Below are 14556 nucleotides of genomic sequence, written 5' to 3'. Positions count from 1 at the left end.
TCTGCCCCTCCCCCACTTGTGAGCTTGCTCTCTCTCTCTCTCTCTCTCTCAAAAATAAACATTAAAAAAAATAAAAATAGAGTCCCTGGGTGGCTCAGTCAAAAGTCTGACTTTGACTCAGGTCATGATCTCACAGTTCCTGAGGTCGAGCCCCGAGACAGGCTCTGTGCTGACAGCTAAGAGCCTGGAGCCTGCTTTGGATTCTGTGTCCCTGTCCCCTCCCCCCATCTTTTCCCCAGCTCGTGCTCTGTCTCTGTCAAAACTAAATACTAAAAAAAAAAATTAAAAATAAATAACAATTGAAAAAAAATCCTTGACTTGTAATTTCATCATCTCTTTTCTGTTTCCATTGACCATTCTTTCTCCTTCTTGTGGGTCACATTTTCTTGCCTTTTCACATGTCTGGTAAAGTTTTTTAAATGTTGGGCATTGTACATTTTTTATTGTAGAGAGTCAGAATTAGTTGAATTCCTTTAAAAAAGTGTTGAACTTTTGTCTGGTGAGTACTTAAGTCACTTATGTATCACCTTAATCATTTCAAGGCTTGGCATGATGGGCTTACGGTAGCCTTTCTTCTTGGCTAGTTTACTTCTGCTATGGTGGAGTGACCCTTTGTATCTTCACTCTGAGTGTGCTGGGTATTTAATGAGGACTTTCCACTCTGGATGGTAAGAGCTAAAAACTTCCCTTTCCTGTATGAGCTCTTGGAGCTCATAGCTTACAGCTCTTCTGTTGTTTTTTCTCTCTCACCCCATGGAGTTTCATTATGTGTATGTGCAACTCAGAATTCAGGAAAAGACCCAAGGAGACTCCTTTGCAGATGTCCAGCTTTCTTTATGTAGTTCCCTTCTCTCTGGTACTGTACCAGAGTAAAGTTTGCTCTTAAATTTGCTATAGCCTTCTTTTTTTCTTTTTAGGCAAAACTTTTTTTTTTTTTAATGTTGATTTCTTTTTGAGAGGGAGAGAGAGAGACAGAGCATGAACAGAGAAGGGCAGAGAGAGAGAGAGAGAGAGAGAGAGAATCCGAAGCAGGCTCCGGACTTTGAGCTGTCAGCACAGAGCCCAATGCAGGGCTCGAACTCATGAGCCATGAGATCATGACCGGAGCCCAAGTCGGATGCTTAACCGACTGAGCCCCCCAGGCGCCCCGTTAAGTTTGCTATAGTCTTCTTGATTTTTAGTCTCACTCTGTTCTCAACTCTGCAAGGTTGCCAGGCTCTGCTTGGGATACACTTCCTGCACTGTGGACTGGAATTTGTCTCCAGGCAGAAAGCAGGGGCAATCATAAGGCTCCCTTCATTTTTTTTTTTCTTTTCTCAGGGATTACAGCTTGTATCATGTCCAAAAATAATTGCCTCCTATATCTTGTCCATTTTTCTGGTTATGGTAGATATAACATATGACAAATGCCATTCCAGTTACTCTGCGATGGCCTGAGGAAAATTGTTACCCAGCTCAATTTTGATTCCATTTCCAGCAGTTTCTCAATGTAGGAATCTGACCTAAATCGGAGCACTGGGGATGCCTGAGGGGCTCAGTCAGTTAAGTATCCAGCTGTTGATTTTGGCTCAGGTCATGATCTCGGGGTCATGGCATCGAGCCCCACATAGGGCTCTGTGCTGGGCATGGAATTTGCTTGGGATTCTCTCTCTCCATCTCCCCCTCTCCGCCTGCCCCTCTCCCACTTACAAGTGCACACACTCCCTTTCTCTCTCTCTCTCTCTCTCTCTCGATAGATAGATAGATAGATAGATAAAACAGAGCCCTGGCTAATCAGTCTTAAGGGTTCACAGAGACAAACTCTCCCAGCTGTTTCTATTTTTACCACAATCTCCTTGCATTCACTTGCTGTCAGATTGGGGAAACCCCTCCCAGTTTCACCTACTGTTCTTAAGTTATTGAACCACGCTTTCCGAGGAATATCTCCTAGCTGTTTCGGATTCTGTTGTTCTTGGGGATCTCATCCACCCTGTTGTTTTCCTCAGGTCCCCCTTGCGCACATGCTGGTCCATGAAGCTTTCATTGCTGTTGGTAGTTTGTAGGTTGCCTCCGTTTGCTTGTATTTTTGGTGTTTTGGAGGAAACTTTGTCACCTAGTTTTGTTGCAAATGTATATGGATATTCTGTTTTTGTTTCCATGTAGTTGCTCTGTGAGGATTTTGGAAGATTCGAAAACTATACAACCAGCAGCCTAGCCACCACTTTCCTGGAATCTGGTAGAAGTTTTAAGAGCCTGAATATAATTTACCATGCTCTTGCCTTCTGTCTCTGCAATAATAGAAGCATGTGTCAAAATGTAGCCTGCATTAGCTCGTGTCCCTGAGTTATTACAATGAGTAGAACTTGCTTGGTGACTCACCATGGACAGGTAGCATGAGCGAAAAATAAATTTGGTTGTTTGAAGCCATCGAGATTTGGAGATTTTCCGTTACCGCTGCATAATCGAATCTATTTTGAGAGACCTTTCTACCCAACCCAATTAATTTAGTTGCCTTCAAGATGGCCACCATAAGTTAAGAAAGAGAGAATGGGGAGAAGTATGAAGAGAAGGGGGAAAAGAAATAAAAACAGTTGGAGAGTTGTCGAAGTAACTTTTAATGTTGATGGCACATAGAATAGATTGGAAATAGATAGCTTACTAAGGTTTGGTTCACCCCCATTATATAGAGTGGGGTTCACCCCCATTATATAGAGTGAATAGTACCCTCTGAAATCTTTTAATGTGGTACTGCTGTAACTAAATTACCCACTAATATGTTCTAATATATATTACCCTATATCTCTCATAATTACCCACTATAGCATCTCTCTAACCAATGACTCTCAGAAGTTGAAAGAGGCAGAGGCCACTTGACTTTTCTTTAAAGTGAAGAGTTCTTCAAATAAAATTACAAAAATTGTGGTTATTTTAAGGGTTTACCTTGACAAATGAATGCATGTAACCCTCACAATAAAATGCCTTAGAACTATTCGGATACCATGTCAAATTATAATGCTATAATTTTCCATCCTACATTATTAGCCTGATACTGAAGGATGCTCAATTGTTTCTTCCCAATTCCTTGGTTTCTGACTATGATCATTGAGAAGGGGTGGGGGCGGGGGGAGAGCAGGGGGATAGTGGTCCTAAACACAGAATTCCTGAATGGCAGAACTCCCAGCCATAAGTTCTATCGTAGACATTTGCTACTTTGTTTGTTTGTTTGTTTGTTTGTTTGTTTGTTTGTTTTGCCTTTCAGCTGCCAGTTACCTCATGTCTAATACCAAAGGGGGTATTTAGTGCTCTTGTAGTTTCAAAAGAACAGAAAACCCAAACCAGACTTGATTTTCAGATACCTACATCACCTTTCCCTCCCAGCCTAGTATTGGTTCACGAACAAAATGGTAGCAGAGATAGAGGCTAATCTCATGAGCTTAACAACATGGATTTCAGCTCTCCAAGAGAGTCAGGGCAAGAGTATCCAGCAGTGGCAGTGGAGATCGTGGGGGCTCTAAGGTAGAAACATCCTTAATGTGTTCGAGGAACAGAACGCAAGCCAGTGTGTCTGGCTGATAATGAATAGCTGGAGAGGAAGAAGGGCTGATTATGTAAAGCTTTGTTAGTCATTGTAACAGGAAGCCATGGGAGGATATTAAGGACGGGAGTGACGTGATACTAGGTCCATGTTTAAAAGATCATTTCAGGTGCTATATAGAAGATGTATTGTTACAGGCAAGAAGGGAAGCAGGTGACTAGTTACAACCCCTTCCAGCTCACTGCTATTGCAGTGGTCCAGATGTGAGAGGTTGGGAGGCAATGGTACAAATGGAAAAAGTGGCTTGACGGTTGATGTGTTTTTGAAGCCAACTTGCTGAGGGACCGCACACGGGAGAAATCAAGAGCGGCTCATAAAGTTTTGGTCTGAGCGACTGGTTGGTTGGTTATGCCATCGACTCAGACAGGGACAACTGGAGAAGTAGATTTGTGGTGAAAACGGGTAATTCTGATTTGGCTAGGTCAGGTTGGAGATGCCTGATAGGCTGCCAAATGGAGATGTCAAGTAGGCAGTTAGATATACAAATTTGGAGTTCCCAGAGACATCAAGGTGGAAGACACAGATGTCTTGGCAACGTGGACCACCCTGAGCCCTTATTGTGATAATCTAACGTGGTATGGAGTAGAAGAGAAGAACCAGCCAAATTCAATTGTTGGCACAATGGGTTATAGTTGATACCTTCCAGTAGGGAGGAGGCAGTGATTTATCGTTCCTAGAAAAGACACTTATTCTGAACATGGAGTTCCTTCCCCTGCCATCATGTGTCTCTAGATGTAGCACCTGTAGGATTACCGAATACCTTATACGCAGAGGGTATCCCACACTACACTGCTTCTTGCTTAGCTCATAGCAGCATTCAGTTCTGTGCTAAAAGGCCCATATAGGGATTGCGGCAAGGAGGTGCTGTCATTTTCCACAGGATTTTCCAGAACTGGAAGGGACTCGGAGACTCCAATCTTTCTGGGCACTGACTTCAAAGTGTGGTCCCCGACTTGCTCCTATTTTCTCTGAATAGGGTTTCTGCTTTTCGAAAAATGCAAAGCACAGAAATCGAACCTCTTCACTTTCTGAGTAAGGAAACCGAGGCTTAGAGAAGAGAAATAACTCAAGACCCCCAGGCACTACCTCCTTCTTGGCTGCTCTCGCCCTGCTCCTAGAAAGGCTGTGGCAAGCCGGGAGAAGCCAGAGGACAATTTCTGTATCCAAGGATCCTGCACCTCGTCTCTGAGTTGTGATGGGCTTTCTTTCCCTCTTCAGCTGGGAGTCCTATCATGACCCTCCCAAGCTCTGGTGTGTGACAGAGTAGGATCTGAGGTGAAAAACAAGGGGTCCCGAGGAGGAACGTGGCAGGTGAAGAGGACAGCAGAATCATTCGCTAGACAATATCTTTAACTGGGGGACTGGAGGCAACTGAGAACAGTTTTGAAGGTGCAGACTGAAGCGGGGGTGGGGAGGGGTGGGGGTGCCAAGGACAAGGGTAAGGCTGGGGAAGCCAGTTGCCATTGGTCCTTTTCCACCTGCTGCGGCTCTACGGGGGAGGGGCTCGGCGCTTTCTCTCACACTGATGGATCCAACTCCAGGATGCCCAACTGTGCCTGTGTGTGTGTGTGTGTGTGTGTGTGTGTGTGTGTGTGTGGTGGGGTTGCAGACGTGGGGACTCCTGTCATTTCAGAGAAGATAGCCTTTTCTGCCGACACGACTCTCCCAGGGTTCACACTGACCCACATTTCAAAGGTGGGGAAACGGAGGCGCGGAGGGGAATCCAGGCGAGTCCAGGCGCTGTCCACCCACTCTCGCATCGCAGGGCAGCGTGCGCTCGGGAGCGTGGGCTCTAGCGCGGAGCAAGATCCCAGGTGCGGCGGCCACGGGGTCCCTGGCCCATCGCCGCCACCTCTGCCAGCTCGCCCGGCCTCGCCCTCCAGTCCGGAGGTGGTTCGCGACCTCCCGGAGGGCGGAGGGCGCGGGTTGGGGGCGGAGCCTCCTTGTTGTTGTTTCTCCAGGGCGCCGCCCCTGAGGGGGGCGCGGACCACGCGGCCGGAGGGCCCGCCTCCCCTCCCCCTCCCCGCCCAGCTCGCCCGCCTCTTTGTATCCAACATCCGGGTTTCCCCGCTGGCTCGGCTCCGCGGCCGCGGCTCAGGAGCCATTTTGGACTCGGTTCAGCTCCCCTCCCCCCACCCCTCCCCCCGTTCATGGCCCCTCCGGACTCGGCCCCTGCGCCCGGGGCCCGGGCCCAGCCCCGCCGCGCTATGCCTGAGTCGGGCGCGCCCCGACCCGCGCCCCGCCGCCGCCCCCCGGCCCCCGCGTCGCCCCGGAGCCCGGGCCGCAACCTGCGCCGCCCGCAGCGGCCCTGAGCCCGGCCCCGCCGCCCGGCCCTTGCAGCCTGCACGCTGCCCGGGGACGAAGGCGCAGGAAACGCGCGGGGAACGAGACCGAAGGAAGAAGCGGGAAGAAGAGCGCAGCCGCCGCTGGGCCCTGCGCGCCCCGGGAGCGCCGCGCGGCCCTGCCCGCGGGCTCCGGGTGTCCGCGGGGCGGCGCCGCGGAACATGACGGCGCCCTGGGCCGCCCTCGCCCTCCTCTGGGGATCGCTGTGCGCGGGTAAGGACTGAGCGCGGCGTGGGGGGCGCGGGGAGGGCGCGCGGGGCTGGTCTCGGGCGCCGCGCGGTGTTTACCAACAAAGGGCGGGCCCGTGGCCTCCTCGCCGCGCCACCTGCACCCAGCTTGCACCTCCCGGGGCGGGGACTGGGCGCCGCGCTCGCCAGTCTTGGGGGGACGGTCTTGTTGGTGCGGCGGCCTGGCGACCCCATGATCGGGGCCGGGGTCCAGTGCCTCGGGGTCGGGGTTCAGGCTTCTCGGGCGCGTGGAACCCGGGGAGAGCGAGAGGGAAACCGGAGCGTGGGGCAAGTGGCCAGGCGGGGTGGGCAGATCTAACCCGGAGGTGGCGGGATTGTAGGCGCAGAAGGGGCTGGGGGCAGGACTGCGCGACCCTCAGAGCCACTAGGTGTAGCCAAATGAAGGGGGCTGCTTCACACATCCTGGAGGAGTCCCCTGCACCCCATCCCACCGGCGTCTGCGTCGTGGTTCCCCGCGAGGCGGGCAGTTGGCGCCAGCTCCCACCTACGCCCGCTTTCCCTGCGGCGGCCCCAGGACGCGAGGTGCGGTCGCCCCACGGACCGCTTTGTTTGAGGCTCCTGGGAAGAGAGGTGGGGTGCGATGAAACACTAACAGGTCCCTGTTTGTGCCTCTGGGAAGCACGTGGCGGGGGCGGGTGACCGGCGGGGCTGGCGTTGGGCTCGCGTGCCTGTGGAGGAGGGTGTGTGGGTGCGGGTGCATACAGTGGGAATTCCGCCGGGAAAAGCGCTTTCCCCCAAGGCCGAAGCAGTGATTTTCCTCTTCGAGCGGTGCTCGGGCGCGCCCAACTCGGGCTGCGCGCAGGGATGGGCTCCGCGCTCCAGTTCGGGTGGCTCCAGGCAGCCCCGAGCAGCGTGGAGAGCCGCGCGTTGAAGCTCCAGGGAGAAGCCCCGAGAGGTCGGGGCGGCTGGTGCGCGGCAGCCGGGGCGTCGGGTCCTGCGAGTCTTTGTTCCCAGCCCCCATTACACATGCAGCGCGGGTCCCCTGCCGCCCGCGGTGGCAGCAGCGCGGAGTCTGGGAAACCCGTGAAGGGCGGGGCCTGGCCTGCAGGGGCGGGGCAGGGATCCCCGCGCTGCTGCGGGGGTGGGGACGGGGGAATCTCCGTCCCATCCCACCCCCACTCTCCCGCCTCCTTTTAATGTATCACAGCTTAGTTGTCTGCGCTCGAAGCAGGTGAGTTCTCCTTGTGGAGTTTGGAGCTGCGTAGCCTGAGTGCAGGAGCAAGAGGACGGGGACCCCCTTATTGGTCCCCGGGCCCAGTGTGGGATGGGGCGTCGCGGCTCTTTTGGAGCCATTTCTTGTGTGGTAGAAGCAAAGTGATGGTGTTGAACTCTGCCTTTTAAGTGCTGCTTTGAGATGCTTCTGAAGAGAAAGAAAGGCATTGCCTTCCAGAGGAGCCGGCTTCCGACTTAATAGGCACGCGGCAGCCTGCCTGGCTGTCTCTAGATCCCTCTCGAAGGTCCCGGGCTCTTTCAGTCCTCTCCCTGCCTGCACAGAGGGCCTCCTCCTAGAACAGGACAGCCTCAGACCTGGAACCCTCATCCTAATTTGTCTCACTCTGGTCTCGCCAGTCTCACTTCCCTCCTTGATGAGACTCGGCAGGGGGGAATGGGGCCCCTGGAAGGACTGCGTTTCCCTCCTTCCCTCTGCTCCCCCGACCCGGCCTGGGTAGTGCTGAGCAGTGTTCCTTGCAGAGTGGGGCAGCTAGACTTAGACTGGAATCCAAGGACCTGTGGTCCTGCCCTAGGAGGAAGGTGGCGTCGCTAGACGTTTCTGGTGGCCACTGCCCTGATCTGTGAACAGCTATGGGAAGAGCTGCCTCAGGCGCAGGTAGGGGAGAGCTGGCTCTCCTGTTCTTTGAGTTCATGGATGCCCTTCCTTCCAGCTCCTGGCTTGCTGTTTAGAATTACCCCCGTCCTCTGCGGCACGCAGTAGGAGGGTCAAGAACAGCACTGTCCCACAGAAACGTAGCACCAACCACATACATACCTTAAAATGTTCTAGTAGTTGTGTCAGTAAATGGGAAAAGAAACTGGTGGCTTAGTCTGCTCGGACCGCTCGCTGTATTAAATACTATAGGCGGGTGACCTAAATAACAATTTATTTCTCATAGTTCTAGTGTCTGGAAGTCCGAGATCAGTGTGCCAGCATGGTAGGGATGTGGCGAGGGCCCTCCTCCCGGCTTACAGATTGCTGTCTTCTCACCGTGTCCTCACGTGGCCTCTCCTTGTGTTTGGAGGGCCAGGTAGAGAGGGATCGTTCGTCCTCTCCCACTAATCCCAAATTGAGGGCCCCACCCTCATGAACCAGTCTAACCCTGGTTACCTCCCAAAGGCTCCAGCTCCAAATACCATCATATTGGGGGTTAGGGTTTCAACATAACGAATTTCGAGGGGACTCAAACAGTCTATAACAAGATGAAATTAACTTTAATGGTATATTTATTTAACCTAATATACATAAAGTAATCATTTCACCATGTAATAAGTATTAAATCACCTAATGAGATATTTTACATTCTTTTTTTTTTTTTTTTGGTACTATCATCAAAATCCAGCGTGTGTTTTATTTATTTATTTATTTATTTATTTATTAAAAAAAATTTTTTTTAATGTTTATTTATTTTTGAGACAGAGACAGAGCATGAACAGGGGAGGGGCAGAGAGAGAGGGAGACACAGAATCCGAAACAGGATTGTGTTTCGGCTCTGAGCTGTCAGCAGCTCTGAGCTGTCAGCACAGAGCCCGACGCGGGGCTCGAACTCACGGACCGTGAGATCATGACCTAAGCCGAAGTCGGACGCTTAACCGACCAAGCCACCCAGGCGCCCCGAGCGTGTGTTTTAGAACATCTCAACTTAAACTTTCCCCGATTCAAGTGCTCAGTAGTCCCATTTAGCCGGTGGTTTACCATATTGGATGGCGCAGGCCTAGAAGAAAAGGCAGAACTTCTGCTATGCTATCATAATGGCTCATGGTGCTTGTTACAAGATCACTGTTCAGTTAGTTCTGCAAGTTTTTTGGGTTCTGGGCCTGGCCTAGTGTCCTTGCGACAAAGTAAGTTATTTGGTTCTTGCCTTGCAATGGAGATCCTGGACACATGTCTGTATATCTTTTAAGAACTCTTGACATCTATCTCTGTATTTCCGGTTCAAATGAGGGTAGGGTGGAGAATGTTCTGAGTGAAATGTCAGGAGCCACTAGGGGAGGAGGACCTGACCCTTGTCTGTCCTATCAGGAACTGCCCGCTTTGACTGCCCGCTTTGTCCTCATAGGCTGGCTACTCTCTGACCCAAAGATGTGTGTTTCCGCAGGGGAGAAGTGTGTGTGTGTGTGTGTGTGTGTGTGTGTGTGTGTGTGTGATGAGTGTAGGGACCCTCAGGCTTGGTCTAGTGGTGACTGTTAAGGACACAGACTACAGAGCCACTGGGTGCTGGTGCCATTCCTCAGGGAGAAGTGTCCTTTGTTACCCATCCTTGTACCTGCTGGGTACTCTAGGCCAGTCGCTGGCTGGCTGGGCTGCCCTTTGGGAGGAGTGGGCACCCTTAATCTCTTAGAGGCCCTTCCGAGGTAAATGATAAGAGAAACTCACCCAGCCTCCCAGGCTCTGTAGCTGTGTGCACACACAAGTCCTGGAACCCCGAGTCTCCCACAGCTTGGGTGTACTACCCTGCAGGGCTTTCTGGGCATCGAGAATCACCAAATAGCACCCGGACTTCCCCTGGCACTTCGCCTAAGGAATTGCCTTTTCTTTCTTTTTTTTAATGTTTATTTATTACTTTTGAGAGAGAGTGCATGCGCATGGGGGTGAGGAGGGGCAGAGAGAGAGGAGAGAGGGAATCCTAATCAGGCTCCACGCTGTCAGTGATGAGCCCGATGCAGGGCTCGATCTCACAAACTGGGATCATGACCTGAGCCGAAATCAAGAATTGGACTGAGCCACCCAGGCACCCCACGAAATTACCTTTTCAGGGAGCCCAGTGAAGAGTGCCCATCTTATAGCATGGACCTTTGTATCATGAGTCCCCTCTGAGATTCTGATGAAAGCTGTGGACTCTTCCCCTTGGGAAAATACAAATAAGAGAAAAAGCCTGTGCATGTGACGGTCGGTACATGCATTGTGCATACGCACTTGCTGTTTTGCACGGATACCAGGAACCTGGAGCCCCCTGGACTGGGCTCCGTGAAGTCCTGGCTGTCCTGCACATAGCCACTGTACCGGTCCTTAGGGACAATTCATTGTCTTTGGGGGTGCACTGGGCTTGTTCCCACATCGCTTCCTCCGCTTTCCTTGTTCTAACCACTGGACATGACTTCTTTGCTTCTGCCTTTTGTGATCCCTGTATAGTGTTTCCATGCTAGCCCCTGGTCTCTGCCTTCTCTTCCTTCCCCAGGCACACCCCCCCCCCCTTGAGTGCCAATGCATTCACCCCCTTCCTAGGAGCTTAGGGTGGTGCAAGTAGGGACCAAGGGACATCAAGTTAGAGCTTAGATGCACTTGTAGATACTGGCTTGTTACTGTGGACTGAGATCGGGGGGCTCAGGGGGAGTTGGTCTGGGGAATACTTTTGAGAATGAGACTGTATAGACGGCTCTCAGGCATGGTCCTGGCCGGGTAGACTAGAACAGAGTTTCTCGATTCTCAACACTGTTGCTGATCTGGACCCCTTCTTTTTGTTTGTTTATTTTTGAATGTTCCTTTTTATTTATTTTGAGAAAGAGAGTAGAAGAGGAGCAGAAGGAGAGGGAGAGAGAATCCCAAGCAGGCTCCGCACTGCCAGCGCAGTGCCCCAGGAGGGGCGCACTCTCCAGAACCCTGAGACCATGACCTGAGCCGAAACCAAGAGTTGGACGCCTAAGGGACTGAGCTACCCAGGCACCCCAATGCTAATAGCACTTTTAATTGTGACGACAAAAATGTCCTAAACGGAGGGGTTGCAAATCACCTCAGGTTGAAAACGTGTGATCTGGAATGTTCCCATGCTTTTAAAGAGACAGTTGTGGGAGGTGGGGTTATGGCTAATGCCTACGGCACCCCTCCTCTCCCCCTTCCTGCATTCAGGATGGGAGGTTGGCTTCTTCTCAAAGCCAGGGAGATCCCTGTTTGTTCAGCCTGCTCGGCTTTGAGAGTTTGGTTGGAAATGAGCGGTTCGGGAGTACCTCGGCCAGCCAGCAAGGAGAATCCCGGCGTCCTTGAGTTTTCCCAAAAGCGGTTCGGGTTTCAGGGAGGCGGCCGTGGGTGGCCAGGCAGCCTGCCTGCCCGCCTGCCCGCACCCGCCCACCCGCCTCTGCCTGCCGCCTTGAGCTTTGCACTGGGGCCTCGCCCTCCCACTCGCGCAGAATGTCAGGCAGTGCGTGTTGCCCGGGCCGCGGTGCCGCCTGGAACCCGGGGGCCGCGGGCCAGGGAGCCGCCCGCGCAGCGGCTGGGAGCTGAGGCTGGCGGCGGGCCGCAGCAACTCTGGGGCTGCAGCAGGACGCGGGCATGCCCCTGCCCTCGAGCAGGCTGGCCACCTGGCGCCCCGCCGAGCCTGGAGACGCCAGCGCAGGGGGGCCGCCTCTCCTCCGAGGTACTGGCGCGGGCCTCCACCCTGACCTCGGGGAGTGGGCGGGCAGGCCCCGGGAGGTGGGGTGGGCAGCACCGTGGCCAGCCCTGACGGCCCCGACCCAAGGGCTTGGTCCCTCCGGGCGCCTGTGTGTTGGGCTTGGCAGGTAGGCAGCCCCGTGTCTGTTCTCCACGCCTCTCCTGACCTGCTCGGAGCTCTGCGAGGGAGGGCTTTCTGGGGGCTCTTCTCTGATCTCAGGCCCTGCAAGACACAGCTTGCCCGGGCATCAGATTGCACACTGGGCTCTTAGAAGATGCAGCCCCAAATGCTTGGGTTTCCAACTTCTCCACTCACTGGTGTGTCCAGGGTTTATTTTAAAGGGCTTCTTACTGGGGTTGAGACTACGTTCCATCCTGTTGCCTTCTCAGAACTCTTTTTCTTCTTTCCGTTTTCTCCCATTCAGTCACCAATTCTTTGTTCTAGAATAGATACCCACCCCCTTGGGGCTTCCTCTTTGGTCTTTCTTCGCCAGACTCGGGCCCAGCGTAGCCCGGAGGTGCTTGTTTCTTGAGGACCTGGTGGTGCCACTCCTGGATGCCCAAGTTGGGAGTGGGGGCCGAAATGGGGGAGAGGAGACGCTGCTGCCTTCTTCTGAGTCTCTGTGTTTTAAATTGCCCAGCGATGTCTTTGTCCGAGGTACTGGAAACCAGGTGATGATTGGGCTGGGGGTAAGCCGTGCCTCCTCCTGGCCCAAGATCAATCACGGCCTCCTGCCTCTGGACAGCGCCGTGCTTCGCCCCGGTTTTTCCAGTCTTGCTGTACACATACGTGTGCTTTTATTCAGACTCTCTGGGGAATCAGCAGCCCTAGCTGGGTGTTCTCATTCATGGACATGTGGTTATTGGGAGCAGGTGTTGGAAAGGAAGCCTGCCTCTCTGGGCAGATGTTTGGCCCCCCCCCCCCCTCCCCAGGGGACCTTCTCTAGGGGCCTGGCCTGCCACACAAAGGGACTTCTCTGGTCAGCTTTTGGGCTGGAGCAGAGGTGTTTTGTGAGGTGAGCTTGTGTTCTCGTTTGCAAATGTTCCTCTGCGGACTATTTCAGTTCCACTCTGACAACCAAGGAGGCTAAAATTAGTTCCGGAGAAGGAAAAGGAAGGCTGGTTGGAAACCCAAGCCCTTGGCTGGAGGTTGGAGAAGGCTGCTTCCCGGAGTTTGTGGTCAAGCGTTTCGGAAGATGTGACCAGACCAGCTGTTGTCTGTCCATCCGAGGAGAGGGCGGGGCCTCTGCTGGCCTCCTAGACCTGAGCCAATGGTAACAGGAGGCTGACTTGGAAGCTGCCTCTCTTGAATGTTAATGTCAGGATGTTTTTTCCTTCTGGCTTGTGTAGTGGTGCACAGTGTTTTCAGGTATGAGGACAATGCCTTTAATGTAATGTCTAATGTCACTGACAACCCTCCTTAACACCCCTCCCCCCCCAATCAATTCAGAAAGCATGCATGAGTTCTCAGAACCCTGGGCTGACAGCCATTGGTTAAGATTGTTTATTTATTTATTTGATTGTGGTTTTTTGGGGAATTTCCTTGTCACCCAAGTTTTGACCTTCCCTTCAGGTGCTCATAAGCCAGGCAGACCAGGGCCTACCTTAGACCGCTGGTTTGGGCGGGGACTGGGTTGGAGAGGAGCCCTGTGGCTCAGGCCTCGTAAGGAGGTCTAGCTTCTCTGTGCCCTGAGGACCTGGGGGTCAGAAATGGAGGGGCGGAAAAGTTACAGAGGTGACTTCTGATTTCCCTTTCCACCTGGCTGTCCCCTCCTGTGAACCCTCCACCTGAGAGTGGGTCCTGCAGGGCCACTCAGGGGAAGGAGAGCCAGGGCAATGCAGTCCTGCCTTTCCTGACCTGAAAAACCATTTCCAAACCTCCTCTTACCCGGGACTCTCCTGGTTAGCCACCCTGGGTGTAGTTGGAGGAGTGGAGGTCACTGTGGCCAAACTTCTTTTCCCATTTTAAGTTTTATTAATTTTTAGTCTTACAGATAATGCACATACATTCAGTTGCAGAAAATTAAACATTACAGGTAAACCAGGGCCCTTTACCACCCCTGGCCCCCGTCTGAGTCCTACACGTTTTATCTGTGCATCTGTCAAAGTACTTAAAGAAATAGAGTTTTTAACCTAAAATGGTATTGTACCTTTTCAGACATTTAACTGGAGTATAAAATACAGGTAGAACAATGTAATTAGAAGTGACAGCTTGATGGATTTTTACAAACTGAATATGCCCAGGTAATCAGCATCTAGATTGAGAATCAGAAATTTACCAGCTCCTGTCCCCACCAGCCCTTTTTTGCTCCACTGTAGTCTCTACCCCCATATCCCTAAGGGTAACGACTCTGCTGACTTCTCCCAGGACACGTCCGTTTTGCCTGTTTTTGTGCTTTATATGAGTGGAATCTAACAGAGTGAACTATTTTGTGTCCATTTTTTGTTCACCATGTTTGCGACTTACATCTGTATTGTTGCACGTTCATGGCTTTTAAAGTCAGAGATACGTTTCGACAGTCTTTCTCATACATATGGATCAACCCTGATCTTTTTAACAGCTGTTTAATATTTCAAAGTTTGTATGTAGACCACATTTTATCGAGTTTCCTATTGATGGACTTTCTGATTGTATATAGTTTATGCAGATTGGTTCTCGAGGATAGATGATAAGAGGAATCTGTGCTTCATAGAACATGTATATTTTGGTTTTTTTTTTTTAAAGATTTATTTATTTAAGTCATCTTTACTCTGAATCTGGGTCTTGAACTCACAACCCCTGAGATCAGGAGTTGCATACTCTGCCGACTGAG

At 52.1% G+C, this 14556-nt stretch overlaps 1 protein-coding gene across 2 annotated transcripts in view; it reads left to right on the top strand.

Moving 5' to 3' along the window:
- The window catches only part of ACVR2B (activin A receptor type 2B), a 44102-nt gene that overhangs the window by 7747 nt on the left and 21799 nt on the right, over positions 1-14556 (top strand). The window contains exon 1 of one of the 2 annotated variants that reach the window (XM_042957040.1): positions 5940-6130. The exons of the other annotated variant lie outside the window; for it this stretch is intronic. Coding sequence (XP_042812974.1) covers positions 6079-6130 — 52 coding nt within the window. The 5' untranslated portion in view covers positions 5940-6078. Of the gene's footprint in view, positions 1-5939; positions 6131-14556 lie in introns of those variants that run through there. 2 annotated transcript variants of the gene reach the window in all.

This window comes from Panthera tigris, chromosome C2 (genome assembly GCF_018350195.1).
Source record: "Panthera tigris isolate Pti1 chromosome C2, P.tigris_Pti1_mat1.1, whole genome shotgun sequence".
In the NCBI taxonomy this organism is placed as follows: Eukaryota; Metazoa; Chordata; class Mammalia; order Carnivora; family Felidae; genus Panthera; species Panthera tigris.
Note: the sequence above shows the minus strand (reverse complement) of the source record. Positions and strands in the feature narration are given on the sequence as shown.